The sequence below is a fragment of the Apteryx mantelli genome, chromosome 8, assembly GCF_036417845.1.
Source record: "Apteryx mantelli isolate bAptMan1 chromosome 8, bAptMan1.hap1, whole genome shotgun sequence".
NCBI classification, from domain to species: Eukaryota; Metazoa; Chordata; class Aves; order Apterygiformes; family Apterygidae; genus Apteryx; species Apteryx mantelli.
Genome location: NC_089985.1, coordinates 14,039,330 through 14,057,441, shown reverse-complemented (window position 1 = coordinate 14,057,441; position 18,112 = coordinate 14,039,330). Strand labels below are relative to the sequence as shown.

At 40.6% G+C, this 18,112-nt stretch overlaps 1 protein-coding gene across 1 annotated transcript in view; it reads left to right on the top strand.

Moving 5' to 3' along the window:
* Window positions 1-18,112, top strand: part of NOTCH2 (notch receptor 2) — a 92,473-nt gene that overhangs the window by 37,550 nt on the left and 36,811 nt on the right. The window contains exons 6-12 of the mRNA XM_067300719.1: window positions 8,122-8,355; window positions 9,201-9,356; window positions 10,359-10,547; window positions 11,705-11,818; window positions 13,030-13,143; window positions 16,603-16,836; window positions 17,350-17,460. Of these exons, the coding sequence (XP_067156820.1) occupies window positions 8,122-8,355; window positions 9,201-9,356; window positions 10,359-10,547; window positions 11,705-11,818; window positions 13,030-13,143; window positions 16,603-16,836; window positions 17,350-17,460 (1,152 nt within the window). The remainder of the gene's footprint in view (window positions 1-8,121; window positions 8,356-9,200; window positions 9,357-10,358; window positions 10,548-11,704; window positions 11,819-13,029; window positions 13,144-16,602; window positions 16,837-17,349; window positions 17,461-18,112) is intronic.

Genomic DNA, 18,112 nt, shown 5'->3' with positions numbered 1-18,112 from the left:
ACAAAGTAGACTAGACTGCTCTCTTGTGAGTCTGGGCTGGTGGATATGTGCTATGAGGCCAGACTAATAGGTAGTTGTTTTATCTGCATCTGACTTTTTTTTCCTGGCAGTTTCTATCGCTTCCTCATACTTAGAATGAGGTGATTTGTCTTTGGATAATTATTAAACATGCATTGTTGAGCGAGCTTGAAAATATGAAGCTTTTTTGTAAGTTTAAGCTCTGGCTGTTATATTTTGCCTTGCAGACCTTTTCACTTGTTAGGTATTTCCCTGGTTTACTTGGTTTTCTAGAGGAGGTTAATAGAAGGGCAAAATGGAGAGTAGTTTGTGGTGACTTATAATTCCTTTTGACTTCTTCTCCATACTGCTGCTGTCCCCAGCCACTTCACTTGCCACCACCATGTTAAGCTAGACTATCATTGCTGCATCACTAGGAATTTTTCATGAGTTTTGTTTTGTTCATTTGTGATAGTACTTCTGCAGAGCTCCGTCACAACTGCCATCTTACCCTGTAGTCTACGGAATGATTTAGGGCAGTATTTAGTGGATCAGGGCATGAGTACAGAAATTTGGGTTTGGAGGTTGTAAAATCCCTAGTAAATGACTGTTCATTCTACTATGTGCTTCATAGTGTGGTTTTGAAATTAAACCCTTTTCCCCATCATCTGACCACTTTTTTTTTTTAACTATGCTTGATGCGATTGTATAGATTCTTCTTCAATTGTTCAAATTTTATAATATACTCTTAAATATTATGGTAACTTGGATAGCCTTTGACATTGCTCAATATAGATCTATTAAAAAAACAAAAAAAAGAACTTTGGGAATGGTTGCCCATGCTTTGCAGCTCCATAGTTCTGTATTTCAAATGGAAAAAAGATAGTGTGGGCACCTTGGGAAAAGGAGCACCCTGAGGGCTGTGATGCCTTTCAGTTTTTCCAGAAAGCTCCTACAAAGGAGAAAATATTTGGCCCCAGTCCCTTTTTCAGTAAAAGCTATTGTAGTACTTAGCAGGGAATACCTTTACTCAACACACATGCAACTGGGAGAGACCTTTTGCAGGTGTAAACTGTGTAGTCCGTTGGATTCCCCTGTGTCTGCAGCCGTCCCTGAGGCTGACAGTAGCAGTCCTGTTCATCAGATTTCCCCGCAGGGAATTGTCGAGATGGCTTCAAGGGTCTGCGGTTTGAATGTGATCTGGATGTCGCATTCATCACTCCCCAGACTTGGATTCCCAAAGAAAATGGGTAAATTCTCCATTAGGTATAACGTGGGCATTAGCAAGCTGTGGAAATCTCTGGTCTGCTGAGCGGTCATCTCTCTCCTTAGATGAGCAGTGTGAGCTTTTCGTCTTGAAGAGGTTTGAGAACTGCCATCATACATTGATGTGGGATTGACAGCACCCTCAAGGTCTCAATGTATTTTAAATAAAGATTGTATCTAAATCTGAATGCTTTTTTTTCCTCTGCGCTTTTTCTCAGCATTACTTGTTTGTTGCTCCAAGCGTTCTTGTTGTATAAAGATGTCACCTCCTTTAGGGAAGTTCGAAGTTCTTTGCTTTTAGTGATACCTTGGGTCAGTAAAGCTAATTATATAAATGGTCAGATATTTTCTTCTGTATACTTTGCCATATGCTGCATCTTTCCTGCAGTACCTTTTGTGTTATACTTGCACCGTAATATCTTTCTCCTTTTGTGGGTAGTGCCTGCTTTATTAGTCTCTTATGAATTCTCTTCTTCATCAGTCTGCCAGACTCTGAACTCTTCCTGTACCCCCATTTCAATGTGTTTTTTATTAAGGCGGTGGCTCGAGTGCTGCGAGGTGTATTCCACATTGAGGCTATGCCCTTGCTGTTATACAACAAAGTTTGCATTACTTAATCCTCCTTGCAGTCAAATGTCTTGTCAGTGATATTTGTTTTGTTGATTAAAACTGTGAGTTGAGCAGAGATCCCCATTGAATTGTTCCAGGCAAGCTGAAGTTGTTCTTTGAGGAGTGTCTAACCTAAAATTTGTACAAGAAGTCTGTTTACCCTTGTGATTACTTGGCATTTGTCACATCAAACCTCGTCTGCTGTTGCAGTGCCCAGTAACCTCACTTAGTTGAGTCTGCTTGAAATTCCCTGGCTTCCTCTCGGTTAACATAAATATTACTGTGTTAAAGATATCGCTGCCTGCTGTTCATCTCCTTCCAGACTGTTAATTAAATGCTCCTGTGCTTGTATGTATTCTTTAATTGTAACTTCGTTTTTTCAAGGAGTAGGAATCATTCCATTGGTTAAAGATAAATGAATTTTTTTTGTTTTTTTTTACAAATACATAGTTCAAAAACATAGATATTAAAGTATTTTTCATAAACATTTTACTAGAAGTCCTGTTGGTTTAAAAAATTTTTTTTCCTGTGCTTTTCCATTTACTGAGGAGACTTGCGCAGCAGCCTGAGGCAGCTGATCTTTGACCCGACTGACGGACGTGCTTTGGGTTACTCGGGCAGCACAGACTTTTCCTGTGGGTTGCAAGAAAGGATGGGGCAGAGAAACATCGTTCCTTGGACAGATGTGGTCTGCCAGCCAGTATCCTGGACGTGTGTACAGGTGGTTAGAGGGGAGTTGGTATGATCCCCTGAGGTGTGGCACTGTTAACCTTCTGCCACAACCAAAATTGGCCATTTATACAAATACTGTTTCTTATCTCTTAGCTGGTTCTTGAGTCTCGATAAGGTGCCTTTCACCTTGTAACAAAGTCTTTGAAACTTGGGAAAAAAGCATAAACAGCTCTAATGAGACGCAGCCTTTCTTTAGCTACACTGAGCTGATTCAAAAACCTTATGATGATCTTTGGGATACTTCGGTCCGAGTTCTAGAAACCCTCTGAAGGAGTGATTTCTCAATCTACTGGGTTATAATTTCCCAGACTGCTCTTTTGAAAGAGGGCCAGTGAGTCTCGGTCTGCGTGTGGGAACGCGGGTGTGAGAGCTGCCCGGCTGCTTGCGAGGTGCTGGGAGGATGGTGCCGTCAAGGCGGTCCTGCGGCCTGGTGCTCCTCTGCCGCCTGGTCTCTTGGGACTGTGAGGATCCGTGTTGGATCTGTGTTGCGTTATCCAGTTCCCTTCCAGTACCACTAAACTTTTAAGATATTCTCACTTCCAGTTCAGTCCAAGTTCGGTGCTGTGGTGCTCTTGATTTTTGAGAGAAATGGACACTGGCATCTCCCCCAGCTCAGTTTTTAAGGAACTGATTTTGCAGGCACAGCAAGGTATTTACATCCTTTGTCCTAGTCACTGTTTTTAGTGCTTAAATTGCGTGGGAGATCTGCTCTCACAGAGACTTTGGCCTCTGGTACTCCAGCTGTGCAGGTGAACAGCAGCAGCCTTTCCCGTTGCAGAGCTGTTAAGAGACCAAGAATAGTTTCTCCTTTATGGGAAGTCTGTCCTGCCAAAGACGAAGCTCTCTGCAGGACTAATTAAAGCTCCAGCATTCAACTGTAGGATCAGTGCAGTTTCCTGTCTTGGAACTGGGATTTAGACAGAGCCTGGAGGTTCAGTAGGATCAGCTTTTGGAGGCATCTGTTGCTGTTTCCCAGTGTGGCTGTTTGCATTTCCTATTTGCCCTAAGCTAATGCTGTGCTCTTTCAGAGTAGGGTTGCACTCATTTTATGCCCAGTCTTCATTGCCTTTGTAAATCAGTGGTGTGGGCTTTTTTTGTTCTTAATTTTTGGTTTTGCTTGTTTTGTTTTTTTTGTGTGAGGTTTTTTTTGTCCTTTTTAACGTAAAGCGCTCTAGGAGAAGGGGTGTGCTGTTTCTCATCAATGCAAGCTGGTTGGTAGAACTAACTGAGAGGTCTTGAACCACTGCATCGTGTGCCCGCCTCAAGGGGATCTCCGAGTTCCTGTCGAGTTCCTGCTGGCTCCGACAGCGACAGCAATCAGAGCAGCAAATGGGCATTATATTCCTTATGGCTTCTCCGAGGGGAAATGTACAGGAAGTCAGTTAGTTTCATAGTGGGCAAAAAGCACTAAGAGTTGAAGGTTGTTCCCCTTTTCTACTTCTGGTTTTCAATTTTGAAATACCGCACGGACTAGCTGTTTACTCTGTACAAGGTCACTTAGAACCTGAGTCTGCATTTTGCTGATTTCCCAGGCTCTGCAAATATCAAGATCGGGTTAGGTTTATATTAGCTTCTTGGAGTAATTTGTGCTTCCTTTCTTGTCATGCTTTATGTATATGTTTCTACATTTCCATTAAAATCACAGAATCACAGAATCACAGAATCACTGAGGTTGGAAGGGACCTCTGGAGATCATCTAGTCCAACCCCCCTGCTCAAGCAGGGTCACCTAGAGCATATTGCACAGGAAAAATGTTGTATAATTAGTGTATTTGTACTTGAAGCATTGTGTAAGGACATACCTTCACTGGTTCATACTGTACTTAATTATATTTCTAAAAGAAATGTTGTGAAAGTAGCAAGAACACAAGTAAAGGCATACCTACAGAAACTGTCAGCTAAATGAATTAACACTCAGATGAAATGTTTTTGTGGCTTTCAGAAACATTAGGATTATGAAAAGTATTAGACTGTACAATTCACAGTGGAATTTGCACTTGGAAGTTGAATCTCAGCCCTGTGAATGAAAGACTTGGTTCTTCCTAAACCTCTTAGCAAGCAGAAAACAAGCTTATCAAGTACAGATCTACAAATAAATGTACTGGATTCAGTTACAATTAAATCAGGCTGCATCCCTTAAGTAACTGTTTCGGAGATCTTTGTCTCACTTGATTTAAATCTAAGTAAACAGGCAGAGACAAAGGTTGTGCAGAATATTCATAGAGAAGCTTAGAATTAAATCCCTTTTTTACGCAATACAATGAAAGGGCCTTTTGTCTCTGCCGTGGAAACAGTCATTCAAGAAGCTCACAGGACAGGCACCATATTGAAGACCTAGGTTGCTAAACAGAAAAGTGTCAAGTCTCTTCTTTGCAGCACCTGCCCAAAATATTCATCTCTCCCTCTCATTGGTGCAAGGAGGTGAAATCCTTTCTGAGGGCTAGGTAGCCCTTTGGGAACGAGAGGTTGTGGCCATCTCTTATTCCCACTCAGAGAATTAGGTGGCAATGTTGCTTTGAGGGACAGCAGTCTTGGAAACTATTTATAGATATATGCTACTTTCTGAGAGAAAAAACTGTGCTGAAGAGTTACAAATTGACCATTAATCCCATGTTGTTAACATCTAAGGATTAAAAAACACTACATAAACAACCCCAAGCTTTGTAAAAATATACTTTATTTTTTCTCCCTTTTTAAGCTTTTGGACTGCAGAATACATTTCCAAGCCACTCACTTCAACAGTAAGGGCTCAGCCTTTTCAATGAACTTGAGATTGTTTTGCGTGCTCATGAGTTCAGCAGCTCCATTTAAGAAATGCTAGTGCCTTGGGTTTTAGTCTGGGACTTGAAGTATTTTAAAATGTAATTCCAAAATCTTTCAAAAATGGTTACGTATTTTGCCTAATTGTCACGTGACTGAGTACTTAAAAATGTAGTTAGATTGATATGCTCTGCTGGCCTTATGCTGTTTTTGATCATTATATTTTTTGCCCAGAACTTATTTGAGTCTGGATTTCAGTTATAACTTCAATAAAGAACAAGTTTTTCTCATTAAAATATTCAATTGTAAAATGCAATAGTAAATTGCTCATTTATGCCCCTCATATCATGAATCGAATCTTCTTTGCTTTTAAAACAAATTGCATTAAGATGGGGCTGTTTGATTCATATTTGTAATTAAACACAAATGTGATTGTGATCTAGTAACTACAAAAGGACCATTATAAATCTGAGAAGCTGAACGAAAAATCAAATTTAAGGCGCTCAAATGTGTTACGTTCTTGAAATGCAGTTGAATTGCTCACAGAACTTCAAATTTTGCATTTTTCCCCTCTTATGGAGACATTGATATACCTTTAAAAGTTTACTTTAGTCTCTGACTGTGGAGAGAGAGAAACAAGCAGTAGCTGTTCAGTTACATAGGGTTATTGCAGGCGTGTCGCTCTACTGCGCTTTGTAGAGGTGGTGTATGAGTGACAGGAAATAAAAGCAGTCCCAGAGCATTGCTGGTGACACTTGCGATGGAAAGGTAAAACCACCCCCCCAAAGTTTATGCGAGGGAGCGGTTTGCCCGCCTTTGCTAAGCGCGGCTGCCCTTTCAGGCGCGGTGCTCAGCCGGCCGCCAGGCGAGCGGCACCGGGAAAGGCCCCGCAGTCTGGAGCGCTGCGGCAGCTTCGGGGCCCTTCGCGCTTTCGCGGTGTCAGGTTAAAATTGGCCGCAGCCGAAAAGAGGATGCAGATGCTGCAAGAGTGTTTCTGCGAAGCAGTTCTGCTCTGAGCGTGCGGTGGTCAGGGCGTTCGTGCTTTGATCTGGGTTGGGCCTCCTCCAAGAATAAGACGAAAATAACTTTTATAAGCAAATAATGCCTTGATTTTTTTTTTTTTTAATTTTTTTTTGAAAGGAAGTCAGTTGTGTTGATGGGTTCTGTGATACGCACAACTGTTAGGCACCAGTCTGAGATAACTGACTCACTTCAGTTTGGTTATTGATAAGCTAATGGATTTGCTAATAATGAAAACTAATGAACAAATGACTTCTGTTATGACACATGCATCGTTTTGGTTTTTGTAATAAAGAGACTTATGTTTTGCAGATAAGTGTGACATTCCTTTGGTATTATATTTTGCTCCCAACTGTTTTACTAAGTAACTGGATATGGGGTTTCATTCAGAAAACTTTACCATTATTATTTCTATTATTATTAAAACTTTTTTCCTTTTTTTTTTCTTTTTTCTTTTTTCCCCCAAGTGATAAAATCCTGGTTTTGAAGTAGTACTTCTGGAGGCAGATTACACAACATTTGCACAAAACAAAGTGCAGCTGTGTAACTTGATTATTTTTTGTCGTCTTTTGCCACTGAGGGGAGAAATCCAGGGCTGACAGGCCCAAAGGCTAAGAATTCTTAAAGTGCTCTGGGAAGAGGAGGAGTAGGAATCATGGCTTGGCCGGAGTAGATGGAGATGGTTAAGGCTTAGTGTTTTTACATTCTTACCAGCAATAAATATTTTTGTTCTGTGTATCAAAATAAAGTGTATGTTTATGCACTAGCATCATAATTTCCAGGCCATTCATAAATGAGGTGACTACTAAGCAGCATCTAGTAAGTATTTTTAAATTGGCAAACCTGGATACACTGTACCCCAGGAGAGCTGGCAGGGAAGACTGGTGGCCTACTCTTGAATTTCTTATTCCCAGAGTACTAGGGAAATTCTAGACAAATATAAGCGTGCAGCTGATACAATAGCTGAAGATGACGAATGGGAGGGTCTTGGTAATAGCAATATAGTTACTTAAAACAGTCTTGGCTAAGACTGTTACTTGTACTTTTGGTTCCCTCCCTTCAATATCGCCAGTTGTTTAAAAAAATCTTACTAGAGAGCAGTTATTCCTTCTCAAATGATTTTGGGGGCTGTGGTTTTTTTTTTTTTTTTTTTTTTTTTTAAGGCAAGCTATTTGTGATTGTTTGCAGAAATACCTGGGGATAAGAAAATGACCATTTTGGGTAGAAGAGCCTCAAGAATTCTATTCTGCCTCATCAAGTAATATTTCAGCAAGTAATAGGCATTGCATAATTGTATAGGAAAAGATTAAGTTCTGTTGACAAGAGTTATTTCCTTGCTGGCCAGTTGATACCGCCTTGGCCACGTTTTTCTTGTGAGGCCGTGCTCTGTATTCTTAGTCCCTCTGGCTGCTCTGCAGGCAGGGCTTGCTTCATTCTGGTTCTGAAATCATCCCAGATGTGTCTTTGCACTCTACAGGCCTTCTTCTGGCTCTCGCACTGTATTTTTTCAAAGTTATTTGCAGTTCAGCTTCCTCTTTAGGGTCACGTATGGATGCTGGTTCTTTTTTGTCTAAGTTCACAACAATGTTTGTGGAAATTTTCAGGCTTGTGCTTGACTGTGAATATCCCAGAATTAGGAAGTGGACTTTGGTGTTTCTCTTGCTTATATCTTTGTAAGAATCTTCTTGTGTCTGAGTATCTGGACTTTCATTAAACTTGTTCCCTCTTTGTGTATCAGGCCAATTTTGCACTGAAGATGTTGATGAGTGTCAGCTCCAGCCCAATGCTTGTCAGAACGGAGGTACCTGCACCAACCACAACGGAGGGTATGCCTGTGTCTGTGTCAACGGCTGGAGTGGGGATGACTGCAGTAAGAACATCGATGATTGCTTCACTGCCTCCTGTGCTAATGGATCTACTTGCATTGATCGAGTGGCTTCTTTTTCGTGCATTTGTCCAGAAGGAAAGGCAGGTAAGGATGGAAAATTTGTGTAGCTCTGTCACTTCTGAAAAGATAAAACATCATAACTCTGAAGTTGATGCATTGCTTAAAGTGGTGTGCTTATTTTAAATGTTTTGTGTTAAAACCAGGAGAGACAAAAGGAAATGCATACTGTCAGTGAGCAAAGACTTCTTACACCTCTGTAACTAAGAACAAAAAATATTTGTATTGAGCTAGTGGAAAAACTTACAACAATTTTTATTGCTGGGAAAGTAGATGTTTTTCCAATGCTTAGCAGGGCCTGTTTTTGAGAAGTTATGGGTGGAGATGAGCTGTTGTGTGCCATTTACAATAACTGTACTCAAAAGTGTAGAAAGTGAACTCGGATATTTCTGCCCAAGTGAGGATGCCCTTACTGGCATAATGGAAGTTCCTACAAAGTTCCTATTGTAGGGTAGGTAAAAAGGTTGAGGTCTCCTAACTATTACTAGAAACGTAAGTGGTGTGTATATCTGAACTAAGAAAGAGAGCTTCATGCACACCTTTATTTTCAGCTGTCAGAGGAATCATGCCAGTTGGAGAGAAGAGCTAGTTAACTTCTCCCAAAAGGAGGTTTTGGTAACAAAAAGCCGTTGTAGAGTTTCAGAAGTGCTGGAGATACCTTTGAAGTCACAGAATCTGTATTTAATAATGTTTTATAAGTGCATGGTGAAATTCCTTTGGCAGTCTGTGAGTTGAAGCCTACAAGAAACCACTCGCACTTCTAGTTGTGAGGGTCCCTATTTGAAATACTAGGGTGGAGAATTTGATTTTGTAACATGAGGTCTGCCTGCTGTATCTCACTTTTTTGAATGAACTCTTGTATGCTTCTCCAGGTCTTCTGTGCCACTTGGATGACGCATGTGTTAGCAATCCATGTCAGAAGGGTGCTCTGTGTGATACTAATCCTGTGAACGGTCATTATATCTGCACTTGTCCTCAAGGCCATAAGGGAGCAGACTGCACTGAGGATGTGGATGAATGTGCAATGGGTGAGTTTCCATTTGCTGTTTGGGATTGTTTGCTTTACAAAGTAATGGAGGGGTAGGAATACAGATTTTGTCATAGCTTCTCAACATAAGTGACACTCCTTCCCTGTTCTCAGCCTTCCATTTCACTGTCTTTAGTTGAGGTTGGAATCTTGCAATGAGATTTGAGACAAAGGGCTGAGTCAGAGGAGCTGCCATGTGTTAGCTGTCAGCCTGTGAAATATGAAAAGCAGTGAGATAAACTTAACCATTCTTCATTGTATGATAGAGCTTTAGCCCTGTGCTAGGAGTGCACATGAACAGCTGCAATAATTAAACTGACACTCGGTTGCTTCTGTTGTACACTGCAGTCCTCAGTTCACGTAGGAGCTATTGCAGCTCCTCTCTTGATAGAAATATATAAAGGATATGAAACAGCCAGAATGTGATGGGGTCTTTTGACTGCCTTTACAGACTGGTGACCGCCTGGGCCTTTAAAGCTCTAATTCTCCCATATCTTCCTATTATGTTGTGTTGGGGATTAGCTGGATTCTTGCACATTTCCTTAAAGTTTTGTGTGTGTTAGTTTATGTTTGTAGAGTGTGCTTTGTGAAGGTAATACCTAACCGGGATTCATAGAAGTATCAGGAGAAAAAAAGCATTTCTGTGAATTTTGTTCCTCAGTCTGCCTTGGACAAGAGTGCAGTTCCTTTTTGAAAATGCTGGAAGGACTAGTTTGGTGGTTTTCTGGCCTTGGCAGCATCCTGTTAGCATCAGGAGTGAAGTAAATGGAAAAGTTAACCTAGAGATGAGGCCTTCAAAGCAGCGTTAGTTTTCTAATCCATGTCACTTGATGCTCTCCCTTTAAGAACTGTTGTTAGCAATATGGACCAGAATTGAACAGTCCTTTCCCCTGTATTACTTGCCAGAAAGGAATGGCGTTAGAAAGATCATGACTAATAAAGGTTCCTGTGGCTTTCCTGTTCAGAGGAAAGGTTTTGACACAGATATTTATTTTTCTTGCAGCAAACAGCAATCCGTGTGAACATGCCGGGAAATGTGTAAACACAGAAGGCTCTTTCCACTGTGAGTGTTTGAAGGGCTATACAGGACCTCGGTGTGAAATGGACATCAACGAATGCCACTCTAATCCATGTCAGAACGATGCCACCTGTCTGGATAAAATCGGAGGATTCACATGTCTCTGTATGCCAGGTGAGGCGAGTTTCTCACAAAGATGGGGCTTCCAGCAAAGGTGGAAAAACTCAGAAGGTGGAGCACAGGAAAGGCTGCCAGCTCTGCCGAGGTGGAAAGCAAAGCTGCGATGGGGTGAGGCTAAATGAAGCGGTGAGAGAGGGCTGGCCGGGGCAATACCACCCAGAAGGACTTGGCGGTTTGTGTGGGGAGGGAGAAAGCGATCTCTGACATCAGTGAATGAAGTTTGTCTTCTAAGCTGGAATACACATGAACATGTTTGTTACTCTACATATTTAAAGCATGCGAACAGAAATTTATGCTAGTTTAAGCAAAGCAGGTGCAAACTTTAAAAGAATGACCATGTTCTGAGGTATGTATATTATGGTTCTGGATAAAAGAGTGTGATTGTCTTTTGGGGTTTTGTTGCTTAAAATATCCCAAATCATGCAATCTTCCATTTACCTGGGGAACTAACCATAAAAAATGTTACCTGATTGAAATCTTGCTTATAAAATATACCGTGTCCAACATGCCAATGATCTGTATAGTCTGCTATTTTGCCTTCTGATAAAAAGTAATAAAATTAAAAAAAAAAAAAAGTGCAGGTTGACGGTTGCACAGTCATATGAAGTATAGTGAAAGAATTGTGACCCCTGCAGGTGATCAGCTGATACCATGAAAACTAAAATAAGTTTGTTAATATCTAATCTCTGAAGAGAAATGGAACTCTAGTCCCAAATTTTTCCTAAAATTCTCCTAAAATTGTCTTTCTATTCTGTCATTAATTTTAGCTTAAGGGGTTTTTTTTGAAATGTCTGCTTTACTTTACCTATTGCTTTGTATTGGTGCCTGCCTAAATCTACTGATGATCTTTTCGAAAACACTAAAACATAACCGCCTGCCATATGGAAGAAAGTATTAGATTTGAATGTGGTACAAACTTGTTCATCTATTACCGTTGATGAAATGGGCACATGCAAGATATTTATTTTAACAACTGAAAAATGCCCTTTCAACATCCATTTTCAGCCTTAATGTACATTCTAACCTCAGAGGTTCTGTAAACTCTGCTGCAGTTAAACTAGGCTTAGACTTTCAGCACTGATGAAAGCGGCAGTCTGAGTCTCAGGGGCACATTCTAACGCCTCCAGTCACCTCTTATTATTTTTTTACAGGGTTTAAAGGTATTCACTGTGAAGAAGATATTGATGAGTGCCTAAGTAATCCCTGTGTGAACAATGGAGAGTGTCTCAACAAAGTCAACCGCTTCCTCTGTGTGTGTCCTCCTGGTGAGTACTTATTTCTGGAAGTTTTTCCTGCTTCAGCTTACCAAGAATCAGTAGATCACCAGTGAAAGATTATGGACAGTACATTTCCTGTGAGTGTTTGTGGTCCTAGTGCCGCATCTGTTTGAACAAGTTAGTTGCAATCACTGGTAAAAAGAATAAATATCTATCTGGTTGCAGTAAGATTGTGCCTGTAACTGGGTGACTTGAGGAATTTACAGTTGGGCATCTCTTGTTAAAGGGTGGTTAGCAGCAAGAACTGCTGTCACTGTGGATATCATAGTGAGATATAGAGTAATATTTATAAGCATGTATTAAAAATCAGAGCCTCTGCATACTTTTTCTCCTGTGTTTGAGGTTTATAGGCTTCTGCCTATAAACCTTTCCATCAGTATAGCTTATGTTACTTGCATGAGGAGGGAGGTGGATTAGGTCCCCACTTTACAAAAGAGGGGTGAATGCTGAGCTGAGGGATCAATGTTAGCTATAGAGTAAACATCACTTGTGTTCCTGGTGGCTCGCAAAAAGTTTTGAGATCAGAATATATTTGACAAAAGCATGCTCTGCATCCTTTCTTATTGAGTAATGGTGTTCTGGCTTTTATCCCACTCTTCCTTTGGTTCTTTCCCTCAGGAAACATTCCTGAAGCTTTTGATTTTTTGCTTGAAGTGCCTAGGGATCTGCATCATAAGTGACATAACCTACTGATAGTTTATTGACTATTTCAAGATATGTATTGAAAGATACAGAGCTGCATTGTACTACATGTCCCACGCTGCTGTAGTAATTCTAGTCTGGAGGCTTTAGTAATGAATGCGTTATTGTTCAGTGACAGTCACTTGCTTTGATTGCTGGAAAATTTTTCCCTTTATTTTATTGATGGCCTCTCAGTTTCTTAGGCAGGCCTGCTGGTCAGTGGTGGACACCACTTGTGCTCGGTTTGCTTTGTTTCTGTTTGCCTTGGCCAACTCTGTTTTCAAGTTGCTCCTGCTCCTTTGACCTGGAAGAGAGAAACTGTTTTGTCTGATGGTTTCGATGAGGAACCAGTCTCCCAAGGGTGTGGTGTGTGTGATTAATGATGCAATCCAGCTTAGATTTACTGATCTTATATTTGGGTGGCTTTAAGGATTTGCTAGTAAGTAATTCCTGACTGTGCAGCTGTTAGGTAAACACTTCAAATTACTTCTGGATTTTCATCTTTTTCTGCCTTTCAGGGTTCAGTGGTGCCGTGTGTCAGATTGATATAGACGACTGCTCCAGCACGCCATGTCTCAATGGAGCCAAATGTATTGACCATCCCAATGGCTATGAGTGCCAGTGCGCCACAGGTTAGTCTCACGTTCCAAGCCCCTGGACTGGCAATTGCATGCAACCTAAATATAGGGGTGGTCAAAGAAGTGTCAGCGTTCTCTCTTTCTCTGAAAAACTTCTCATTTGTCATAAAGCTTTGTCTACTCCTTTGCAGCAGGCAGTAGCACTTAAGTACAGAAATCTTTTGACTTGTGACAGCAGTGAGTTAACAACTGAAGAGAGTTCTGGCCTCCCTCTTTCAGTCCCATCTCTTGTTTCCCAGAAAGTGACAGCTTCTTCTGTGTTGATTATGGAATCCCTGAATGGAAAAACAGCAGCGTGAAGCCTTTTGTCTGTGGTTTTCCCTTCTTTCTTCTGGGGCGGTATATATTATTCAGTTGGAGAACAAGAGATGGACAGCACCATACTATTGTGTATTCTTATTTCTGTTGCTTCAGAGTATTTTATATCAAAAGTGGAAGATTTAAGTGCAGTAAAAATTGAGTGCACTGGAAGAAGTATCACAGTAGCCACCTGGCAGAATGTAGTTTAAATGATTTGTAAAGCATCATACAGAAATTTTGACAGAGCTGTGGATGGAACTCAGGTTTTTTGAATGTACTTAATTCCTTCTTTCCTTGGTTAATTGTATGTTAGGAAGTGTCAGGTTTAATTATAGGATTTTGTTGTCTTAGAACCTCTAAGAGCGATGTTGATATATTTCAACTGTAGCTTTTATATCTGGTCAGATAAGAGGGTGTGGGCAGTTCAGAGCTGTTACACTTTAATTCTCAGTAAAGATGGGTGACTTTTGGTTGCTTTCAGTTAATGGTGGCTCATGACACAGATTCAGTATGACCAGGTGTGGAATGCACTGGCTTTAGCTCTTCCATTAGGCAGGAGGCTGAATAGTTCACGGAGCTGCCTCTGTCCCAGAAAGGTACTGTTAGGCTGGTTAGGTTCATGAGCATTACTTCTCATTTTGAGTCATTCCAAAATCAAGTTGTTAAAGCCAATTAGTTTGGCTTCAGTAACTTATTCTGCACTGTACAGAATATAACAGAAGTTAGCCTAAAAAGTCCTCCTCTTTTTACACCCCTCACCCCCAATAACGTGCCCCAAAAAGCAATGAATATGTTGCAAGTAGGGGAATGAAATAGTTCTAATCAAGAGAGGAGTAATTATTCTTGTTAAGATTCTCCTTTTGATTACTGTGTGTGACAGAATAAGCTGACACTTGCAAAAAGAAGAAAAGCTTAAGTCTGCTCTGAACTTGGAAGCTATCTTAGAAAGTCTTTCTCAAGCTAGTGTGTGGTCTGGTTGCTTTCATTCACTGAGAGTGCAGAGCTGCTTTATTAACTCTTTGCAGAGCTTTCTGGGCCTAGGAAGGTTCTGGCTTGTGTAGTGGATGATCATTTTTGCTCTAAAGACGCAGGAGAAAGTGTTCTGCTAAAGGACTGACAGGAAGAGACAGCACTGTATCCTGTTCCTGATAATCTGGAGAGCTGCACCTTGAAAAGCATGTTCTGAATTAGGGCCCAGAGCTATTTGGGAATCATCTATGTACGGAAATTCTGGGCTTCCCAGAAAAGGAGGCGGGAATTCTTCCTCCATGGAGGCACATGGCATACGGAACATTTTCAAGGAACGGGCTGAAAGCAACCAAATGTATGGGTTACTGGTGCAGCAGCTCTTAGTAACATTCCTGGTTAGGTACACTGGCTGAAAACTGAGGAGGGAGTCTGTACTGGGACTTCTTTCCGTGCACTCTAAGGGATTCGTTTGTTCTATATTCTTCAAGAATTTTTTCTAATCTAACTCTGCTAAGAGCAAATTCATATCTCACTAAGATATGTTTAGTTAAGAAATCTTAAAAAAAAAAAAATTGTGATTATAGTACTGAAGCATTTCAGATGAGCTACAACAGGAGGCAAGGAAATAATTTTTTGGACAAATGTATACTAGGTATCATATTTAATATGGCAGTTAGCTTTCTATAAGACTGAAATACAGAATTCATCATGGGGCAGCTCAGTTACGGGAAAATAATGTTTGAATATGTTATTATTCTGTCTCATAAATATGAGTGATTTATGTGTTCCCTGATGATAATCACCAGCTGCAGAACTGATTGAAAACTGCAGAATGTTTGGCCAAATGCTGTACAGATAGCTCTATTTATTGCTTGCTTTTTGTCTTTTCTTTCCCTTCTGGCATTATTCCACTTCTCCTTCCCAGTGGTAGATCATGGCTTTCCTTTTCTTCAGTTGTCTTAGGTCTTTTTTCTTTTCTCTTCCTCTGCCCTCTGTTTTTTGCCACTGCTCGTCCTCTTCTCGGTTTGTTTTTCTCCCTTCCCTAACATCTTTTTATATCTATTTCTCTAACTAGCTTCCCTTCTCTCTCCCTGCCTATTTCCACACCCATTCATCCATGCATACGTTCGCAGAGCTTGGAAAAGTTAGCCGTCACCTGGTATGTTTGACCAGAGAACTAGCTACAAACCTGTATGAGAAATGGGGAGCCTGTTATCCAGTTATAATACTCAGGTGAGAATCACTCTTCAGCTGTTGAAATTCCCTGCAGCCTAGTTTGTATCAGTCTCCAGCTAATGCTTGAAATATTAAGTTCTACCTTCCTTTTTTCCAGCTGCTGGAAGGCAGAATGAGCTCCAAAACCTCATCTCAAAATCATTTCTCTTAAATTGTCCCTGTTCCATAGAGCTCTGCTCTATCGTGGAAAACGGGGCTCTTGAGGGAGTTGTCTGCTGTTTTAATCATTCCAGATTTTTTTTTTTTTTCTTTTTAAAGCCCTCCCATTGAATAGATTCTGTCCTCCTCTGTTGCTCAGGATGTTTCCCAGCTGAAGCAGAATGAAACGGGCCAAATTTCTGCTTGTTTCATTGCTCATAAGTGAAGAGGTTGCTTTCAGTCTTTCATAAATCTGCAGTTGGTGCATGATTGGAGTTATTGAAAGGTTTTCCAGTGAGAGGGGCAAGAGATTTTTTTTTTTTCTTTTTAATAAGTAGAGCTGCAGAAGCTGTGATGTGAGCCCAAGGAGCTCCCTTGGGAAGGTTTCTGCAGCATCTTTGCAGTAATTTCCTGTAAGGAAAAAGTCACATCCCTTGGATTATTGTATAGAGGAAATAATGACAAGAGAGTGCCTTCAGATAGTTGATATTGATGCAAGTAATAGTTCTGATGGTGATTTATGTGTTTCCTCTCATTGCTGCTGTGTTTTGAATATAGTGAAGGTGACCACTTCTGGTGCCAGAATTCTCCATGCAAGATGTTCTGTAAAATGCTGTGAGCAGTGGAAGAGTCTGTTGTTTTCCAGGGCTGGGACATGGACAACAGCTGAGATGCCCAGATACCCTTTATGCTCTGTATGCCACTTTGCTGATTTTTAATGCTACTTTCTATGTCTGCATTATATTCAGTACAGCATCATGCCAGTTTACCTTAATTACTTAATTACTCCTGTTGATCATTTTTCCTTAGGTTTTACTGGCCTTTTGTGTGAGGAGAATATCAACAACTGTGATCCTGATCCTTGCCACCATGGTGAATGTCAAGATGGAATTGATTCATACACATGTATATGCAATCCTGGCTACATGGGTGCCATATGCAGTGAGCAGATAGACGAATGCCACAGCAACCCCTGCCTCCATCAAGGGCGCTGCATTGATTTGGTGAATGGCTACCAATGCAACTGTTTGCTGGGCACTTCAGGTACATAATGCGCAAAGTGGAAGGATTGAATTCTAATAGAATTCAAGTATTTGATTAGCTCTTGTGTCTGCTCTGATGTGTGCTGAATTTGCTTATGGTATGAGTTTAAGGAGGTTGTATTTTCTTCACATTAATTGTGCTTGCTGCATTTTCCTGTGTTTGTGTGGATTGTCTAACCCTCACTGGTAATGCAGCCAATCTTGAAAGAATTTACCTCCTCTTTACCCCCAAAATTCAAGCCTGCAGATATATCTGCTGAAAAAATAGATCTGATGTTCAAGATGGCTTATTTCTTTGCGTGAGCATTTATTGACAAGTTCAGTGTCATAGTCAGCACCCATTGATTCAGGTGACATTTCTCGGCGTCATACTGCTTCTGTATCATCACCTGTATAAATTGCACCAATCCCTATGTAACTTCAAAGTAGACAGGATTCTTAATTTGGCTGTTTCCCCAGGAAATAATTTTGTTGTCCATCTTGTAACATTTAGCCTCCTCTAACTTTTTTTCAGGAGTGAACTGTGAAAATAACTTTGATGACTGTGCAAGTAACCCCTGCGTTCACGGGGACTGTATCGATGGCATTAATCGCTACAACTGTGCTTGCAAACCTGGATTTACAGGTAAAGTCAGCTACCTGATGGCTTTGAGTTGTTTTGAAGATAGTTATCCTGTCTCGTAGCTAAGGAAGCTGTTCTTTGCATACTGACAAGGGACTCGGTTAGTATCTCAGTAAATCCTTCTAATCTTTGAATCTCAGCATCTTACATTAAAGCCAAGTTTTACCATGCAGAGAAATGTCCTAATCTGTGCTGTGAAGTGCCATTCTTGTCAGGTAATTAAGTCCAATTCATGGTTCTCAGTTTTATAACAAATAAATCCATGTGACTTTGGTTTATTGTTTACAGCTTCTTTCCAGGAACAGGGAATATTGAACAGTATAGACAGGTGTGTGTTTGAAGAGTATCTTGGTCTTTGACTATGAACAGTGTTTCTCTTTCTGAGAGTGAAAAACATTAATTCAGTGTTCTAGTGAACACATTAGTGAGTTCTTTCCACTCTGAAGTTTCCAACTGAATAACCTGTTTTTTTCAGTAATTCTATTTCATAATGTCATCTGTTTCCCCTTTAAATCATAAGGACTTACGTAATACTGTGCAAACAAGACTGAAAAAAGAAGCTTTTATGCCCTTGCAGGTTGGTGCTCAGATCTGTAAATCTACACCAGGACCAGTTCTGATGACTAAAGCATATCTCAGTGTTATTTATAATGGA